The 7670-nt window shown below is 43.4% G+C and overlaps 1 protein-coding gene across 2 annotated transcripts; it reads left to right on the top strand.

Annotated features, from left to right (window-relative positions):
• Nucleotides 1–717: 717 nt before the first annotated feature.
• On the top strand, nucleotides 718–4913 carry LOC123457485 (melanocortin receptor 5-like). 2 transcript variants are annotated; one of them, XM_045141372.1, is made up of 3 exons: nucleotides 718–861; nucleotides 1238–1347; nucleotides 1893–4913. In XM_045141372.1, the coding sequence occupies exon 3, from the start codon at nucleotides 2016–2018 to the stop codon at nucleotides 2991–2993; it is 978 nt and encodes a 325-aa protein (XP_044997307.1). In that variant the 5' UTR covers nucleotides 718–861; nucleotides 1238–1347; nucleotides 1893–2015; the 3' UTR covers nucleotides 2994–4913. The 2 variants fall into 2 exon arrangements, with proteins under 2 accessions (XP_044997307.1, XP_044997308.1); XM_045141373.1 differs by lacking the exon at nucleotides 1238–1347.
• Nucleotides 4914–7670: the final 2757 nt, after the last annotated feature.

The raw sequence follows: 7670 nt of genomic DNA, 5'->3' as shown, positions 1-7670 counted from the left end.
GGTTTTGAAGGTGAAGACTCAGCAGTGGGATATTTAGGTCATGGAATGTTTTCTACCAGCCGGTTTCCTTTTGCGTCTCTGCGGGTTAGTTTCCAGATGGGATCTCTGCTCACAGATGCCACCCTGCGGATCTCCCCAGGCAAGAGGACTTGGTAATGCAAGACCACCCAGCCTGTGGTGGCCTAAGCATACATTTGGCAGAGAGTCATTCCTGGCTGTGGCTTTTCCCAAGAACAAGCATTAGGCATCAAAGACACACAACAGAAGAGCAGATCACTGAGCAGGGTGGTATTTTAGTGATATTTATTTTTGAGAGAGAAAGAGAGAGATTTTTGCCGTGGGCGGGGGGGGGGGGGGTCTGGGGAATCGAACCGGGTCCATCAGGCTTTTGCAAGCAAGCGCCTTTAACCTCTAGGTCCTGGACAGCATTTTAATCAGTGCGTTAGAAGATTAAAGGAGAAGAAGCTTTGCAAAAGCGTAAAGAACAGTAAACTCGCAAATCCTTTGGGGGAAGGATTTTTCACCAGGATGCCTGGGCTTGGAAAGGAAGGCTGTGCTCTGCAAAGATGACCGCTAGATGGTACTGCAAACCCACACTCCTCGGCTCTGTGCCGGCTAACAGCAGGTTGCTGGAGACAGAGACCCAGCAGGGGCGGTGACCAGGCGGGCCGGGGCAGCTTAAAGGCGGCGCGGCTGGGCGCTGGGCGCTGGGCTCAGCTGGGTCGTAGCCCTGCCGCCCTTGGACATGGCCCTGCTTCAACAGCCAGGTCCGCACCGGTGGACGCCAAGAGTCCAGTCAGAGCGCAGAGTCCCCGGAGGACATCCGGACGGGGTGCAAGAACAATCTCAGGAAGAGTACTGGTAAATAGCTACAACTATTTTCTAGAAACGGCCCGGAAAACAAATAAAAATCACGAATGCTTACCTTACAGGTAGAGGAGAGCAGAGTTGGTCAGCCAGCTTGTGTAGGAAACTTTTTTTTTTTTTTTAAAGCACCTGGATATGGTATTTAATGTAACGGTAGAATTGTTCTACACCTATAAGGTATAAATATATAGCAAATAATTACAATTCAATGCATTACTTGGCATTAATAAGGAGAGTGAGGACGAGGAATTGTAGCTGTCTCCCCAAAAGTGATGAGTTTGAAGTCAAAACGATTTTGAAATGTAAATCAAGAGAGAAATTGAACAAGAGTGGCTTTGGTATTTTATATAATTTTTTTTTTTTTTTACAGTGTCTTCATGTAGAATTTATAAAGTTACCAAGCTGACTTCATGGAATTCAGGAATTCAGAGGAAATGTTCACTGAGGGGGAAAACACCATTATTTTTCTTTAACTTTGAGGTGCAAAGTAAGCTTATATAATTCAACATGCAACTTTAGTATGTGTTTGTGCTTAAGGTAACAAACAGACTGCCTTGCCAGTCTTAGTGATGACCATCAGGACTAAATTGTGGTGGAGCTGGAGAGGATGGGGACAATGACAAGAACACAGATATTGGTCCTTTTAAAGGGCTACTCATTTGTATGTTCTTCAGAAATCCGAGCTCACTTGAGCAAAGTATGATGCAGTAAGCAGTCCCAGGAATGTGAAAATCTGGCGAGTGGCTGGGATTTTATGGGATTTTTAAAATAGGTTATAGGGGACACTCTAAGAGAGAACTTGGATGCCAAGAAAACAGACATGGAAAGTGAAGTTGTGCTTGGCATAGGGGTGAATGTCATTCTACTAACAGGAGGGAACAGAATGTGAGTTGACAGAAAGTGGGTGAAAACATTAAGCCTGCTTGTTGGAGGGACAGAATTCCAGGCACCAGGAACACTGGTCAGAATGGGGCCAGCCGGGTCCATGCTTCTAACAGGTTGTGTATATCCGTTCCTTTTCTTAGCTCGTGCTTGTCCAGGCATGCTTATGATTGCGGCGCTTGTAGACAGTTAATCTCTTGAGATCACGACAAAAACCTGTCTTACAGTCACCGGGATGCCAAGAGCGGAGGCATTTTCCTCCAGCAATGAATTCCTCATTTCACCTGCATCTTTTGGATCTTACCCTGAATGCCACGGGAGACAGTCTTTTGGGATCAAATGTCAAGAACAAGTCTTCGCCCTGTGAGGACATGGGCATCGCCGCAGAGTTCTTCCTAACTCTGGGTCTTGTCAGCCTCCTAGAGAACGTCTTGGTCATCAGCACGGTCGTAAAGAACAAGAACTTGCACTCACCCATGTACTTCTTCGTGTGCAGCCTGGCGGTGGCTGACATGCTGGTGAGCTTGTCCAATGCTGGGGAGACCATCGTGATCTACTTAATTACCAATAAGCACCTGGTGATGCCGGATGCCTTTGTGCGTCACATTGACAACGTGTGCGACTCCATGATCTGCATTTCTGTGGTGGCCTCCATGTGCAGTTTGCTGGCCATTGCAGTGGACAGGTATGTCACCATCTTCTATGCCCTGCGCTACCACCACATCATGACAGCGAGGCGCTCAGGGCTGATCATTGCCTGCACCTGGACCTTTTGCACAGGCTGTGGCATCATCTTCATCATTTACTACGACTCCACTTACGTCATCATTTGCCTCATCTCCATGTTCTTCACCATGCTGTTCCTCATGGTGTCTCTGTACGTACACATGTTCCTGCAGGCTCGGACCCATGTCAAACGGATGGTAGCCACACCCAGATACAGCTCTGCAAGGCAAAGGACCAGCATGAAGGGTGCCATTACCCTCGCCATGCTGCTAGGGGTTTTTATTGTGTGCTGGTCTCCCTTCTTCGTCCACCTCATCCTAATGATCTCATGCCCTCAGAACATCTATTGCTCTTGCTTTATGTCTCACTTCAACATGTACCTCATCCTCATCATGTGTAACTCTGTGATCGATCCACTCATCTATGCCTTCCGCAGCCAGGAGATGCGGAAGACCTTTAAAGAGATCATTTGTTGCCATGGACTCAGACTAAATTGTCAGCTCCCCAGCAGGTACTGACGTGACATTCTCCTCTCTGGGCACTCATTTCTCAAAATCGGTTTGGTATAGCCCAGGGGCTAGCAAGATCACTAGGAACCTCATGTGCATTCCTTTTTCTCTCTTTTCCAGTTCAAATTAGTGCTGAAGAAGAAACACTCCTTTATTTCTTGGTGGCCATTGTATGTCAGAAGTATTCACGCATTACTTACATATTTTGGGAATGGTCTGTGTCTATGTGTCCTTTTGTCATCTTACTCCCTTTCTGCTCCCATTTCTGGGTCCCCAACCATCCTCCACTTGGTCAGTATGTCCTTAGGAAATGTATGACATCCTGAGTGACAATCTAAGCATGATGAACAGGCTGTGATGGAAATAAACACTGTGGATATATATATCATGTATGATTGCTTTGTTCTACCCTAAAACAGCCCCTTACTTTGCTGGATCCTCCTGGAGTTTTACTTGCTGGTCAAGGAAGAAGAGACACCCAGATCCTTTCCATCTGAAAACTTCATGTTCATTTGTTGTGACTGTCTCCACACCTCTCATTTCCTACACTTTTGGTTTTATGACTTGCATTTGGAATTACCTGGGGAACAATATTCCCCAATTATGCTTTTGCCCGTCATAGTTTTATACTTTCCCAGACAAAAAAGTTTATGCCACAAACCTTGCTTCATGTGTTGTGAATATCTGTGACTTTTCATTACTGTCCTATTCGGGCTCCATTAAGGGTTCCCACATGAAAATTTGGGGATCTAGTTAAGGGCAATGGATGAACACCTGCTCTCACCCTATAGAAAAGATACTCTGGCTTTTTCACATGAGGTCTGTCTTGATGTCTGAAGCCTTGCTGCTGTACTCTTTACAGCATTTTAATCTAATTCTAGCAGCCACCAAAGTTCAGGGGTCCCATCTTTGACCAGGGAACCCATCTTCTCCAATCCAGAATGGAGAAAAGAAGAGTCAAGCTCAGGTCCCAACTTTGCCACTCACTTGCTAAGTGGCCTTAATCATCTCACTTTAGGTTCCACATCTGTGCTATTTTCCCAGGGTGGCTATGGGAAAACGGTATGAGAAAATCTGAGAACTTTGTTTAAATTTTGAAAACACCAGAAGGCCTTTCTTTTTATTTTAAAACATTGACCTATATGAGACAAAAGCTAAGGAAGGACACAGGAGTTAGTGACTAGAGCAATGTGTGGACACCAGGAGTCCTGCTTTGCTCAGAGGGGCTGTGTGGCCTCTGGGTCTCAGGGTTCTCCTATAAAATGAAGGTCATATATCCCCCAGGTCACTTGCTACATTTCTTTAGTAGCTTCTTGGTATCAGTCTTTGTTCCTTGGTTTGGAGATTCACATTGAGACTGGTCCCAAATGAAGGTGAAAATGTAAGAAGACCAGTGGGCCATTAGGGAAGATTTAAGGGACAGAGAAGAACTTCCTGGGTATAGTCACATAAATAGCTTTGGGCTTGACACACCCCTACCCCAGCATAGAAAGAACTGGTGCTGATCAATAGGAAAATACACGAAATGTCCAAATCTTCTGCAAGTGACAAATTAACAAGTTGTTTGGAGGGACAGTAGTCCTTCAAAATGTTTTCTGTTTCTTCTTGCTGGAAATGTATGTGCACGTTTTGAAGAGAAAGTAAGTGTTCTCAATGTAATTAGCATGGAAAATACAGTCCAGTGTTGTGGCTGCCATGGGTACTGTGCAGGGTGACTCTCATCTGCGCATGGGCACTGATATAATGGTTGTTGTTACTAAGCAAGTTCTTGTTGAAACTTTTGCTTAATACCCCTGAGTACTAAGGATGGTCACCAGACTTCCAACCCTAGAGTAAACTTTGTGGTCTCATTGGTTTCATATTGAAGTTGTCTTATTATGCAGATTCTCTGCTCTAGAAGGCTCGTGGCTGACTGAAAATTCTGACGTTTATATGAAGGTCTTTAAGGAAATGCTCAAATGTCTTTCAATCTCTATATAAATAGTATGAAATAACTCATGTGTTCAAGTGGATTTTCCTTTGGAAGGAATGTATGGTATGTATGCAGTGACTTGTTAAATATCTGTAAATGAGCTGACGCCTCGCACCTAAAACAGTTCCCCAAACAAAAGATACATGTGTACATCAAACATTGTATGGCATTGTATGCTAACTTCCTGCTTATGTTGACATATATTTGGTGTAAAAACATATACTCCAAGAGATGGAAAAAAATATAGAATGATGTATCATCTAAAATATATAGCTAAATATATGCTATAGATAAAATGGAAGGACTGTCATACAGATGTGTGGAACTCTGAGAATCGGGTGTTGCAACCTGAGAAGTCATATGCTTTAGTGAATTTTACTAGACAATATTTACTGCCTATATAATGTTGATTCAAAATGATATTACTCCAACAAATAAAATAAAATTCATACTTGACTTTATAGCGCTCAAAAGTCTGTTTTAGTAAAAAGTTATAGCCAGGTGTGGTGGCGCACGCCTTTAATTCCAGCACTTAAGAGGCAGAGGTAGGAGGATTGCCATTTGAGGCCACTCTGAGACTACATAGTGAATTCCAGGTTAGCCTGGGCTACAGTAAGACCCTACCTTGAAAAAACAAAACAAACAAACAAAAAAAAGAAATTTATTTATTAAAAATACATAACCTTTTGGGCTGGAGAGATGACTTAGGGGTTAAGGTGTTTGCCTACAAAGACTAAGGACCCAGGTTTGATTTGATTCCCCAGTACTCACATAAGCCAGATGCACCAGGGGGTGTGCATGTGTCTGGAGTTCTTTTGCAGTGGCTATAGGCCCTGATGCACCCATTCTCTATCTGCCTCTCTATTTTAAAATAAATAAAAAATTTAAAAAGTCCATTTTGGAGTTATCACCTTTTATGGGCTCAATGTGGGGCTGGAAGTGTGGGCTGTCAGAATATCTTTCATCCAAAAGCCATGGGTACTTAGCAAGATTCTCCCCCACCAAAATGAACAACAACAAAAGACCCAGAAAAATTCTGTTCTGTAGATTTATTTTATTTTATTTAGTTTTTTTTTTTTTTTTTTTTTTTTTCCGAGGTAGGGTCTCACTCTAGCCCAGGCTGACCTGGAATTCACTACAGAGTCTGAGGGTGGCCCTGAACTCATAGCAATCCTCCTATTTCTGCCTCCTGGGATTAAAGGCGTGCACACCACGCCTGGCTACATTTAATTTTTTAAAACAGTGTGTGTGTGTATATGTGTGTATAACAGTATTCTCATCTTAACCATTGTTTTGGTGCTTTCTTGGTGGCAGGTGATCCTGTAGAAGCAAACAGCTTCCAAGTCTTAGTCAGCCACTTCACATAGCAACAATTTACTGTTTATTTTTCTATCATGCTATATGCTCAAGTGGCTCAATAGCAGGACATCTTATTACTCAAGGAGCCCACTGATGTGTATTCATATCAATTCTGATATACACCTGCTTGTGAATTTCTTTTCTAATCACATTTCTTTCCTTAAAATAAGTCATGTGGCCCAACCTCAAAATGGGTCAAGAAAATTCAACCCCTCAGTGTCTGAACAGTTGTGCGTATGACATGGCATGTTCTCAGCACAATGCAAGAAGTGTGACCAGCAGTGTCCTTGTCCTCAAGGAGCTTATGGGCTCCTTGCAATGGCCACATATGTGAACAGGTTACACCCTGTAGTGAAGAATGAACTTGTGTGGCATGGTCATCAATACATAGAATGAAGTTTGTGATGGATTTTCACATCAGAAAACTGACACATGTGCTTATGGACAGAAGTCACAGTTTTAGGGTGAGGAGATGAGTTTGAGCTCCTGCGGTGGAGATATTCCTGGCTCTTTACTCACTACAAAACACTTTTTAAGAAATGAAACATACAAACTTTATTTAACAAAAGTAACAGGTAAAGTCAAACAGGCACTTATAATTGAGAAAAAAACTGATAAAAAAGCAACTATCTTAAACACCTTAACAATAATGTACTTGCAGTTGCATTTAACTGATTTCTGTTGCTGTGCAAAATACAGCTCAGGCACAGGAACGGAGGGGTCATTTGCACATTGGTCACTGAGTACTACCCTTGAACACACACATGTACATTCGATTGGAAGAAGAGTTGAGGGTCCCGGATGTACTTCATTTTTACTGTTCTTTTGGAAGAGGTCGCCTAAAGGTGTGGCGCTGGCTCGTGAATCATGTAAGGAGTCCATCCTGGACTCTGTTGAACACCAAGTCTCCTCCACTCCTCTTCAGGCATGAGATGGGGCTGAGCTAGTTGTTTGGAAAGTCCTCTGGGTAAGATGCCGGTACTCCGCGCTTGTGGAAGCGCTGGTCCGAGTAGATCTGTTTGTGGGGGGCAGAACTTCCAGTGCACACACCAGTGGAAGTCAAAGAACAGGAATCAAGCACAGAGGAAACCACGCCTGCTTCCTACCTGCTCGAGGGCTCTTTTGAGACCCAAGAAACACTCTTTTGGGTTAAAATAGAGAGAGGGAGAGAGAGAGAAGAGAGAGAGAGAGAGAGAGAGAGAGAGAGAGAGAGAGAGAGAGAGAGAGAGGAAGAGAGAGAGAAAAAAATATTACAGCTAGTGAAATCACTGGGAGTCTAATAGTTTATGAAGGTTCTTGAAGGATGGATTAAATCTGAATAAAGGAACATGGGATGGGAAATATTTTTTTGTGTG

Source organism: Jaculus jaculus, unplaced genomic scaffold (assembly GCF_020740685.1).
Source record: "Jaculus jaculus isolate mJacJac1 unplaced genomic scaffold, mJacJac1.mat.Y.cur mat_scaffold_74_1_287302_arrow_ctg1, whole genome shotgun sequence".
In the NCBI taxonomy this organism is placed as follows: domain Eukaryota; kingdom Metazoa; phylum Chordata; class Mammalia; order Rodentia; family Dipodidae; genus Jaculus; species Jaculus jaculus.
Note: the sequence above shows the minus strand (reverse complement) of the source record. Positions and strands in the feature narration are given on the sequence as shown.

Coding starts and splice junctions, on each gene's coding strand:
- LOC123457485 (XM_045141373.1), top strand. CDS start 2,016: ATGAATTCCTCATTTCACCTGCATCTTTTGGATCTTACCCTGAATGCC.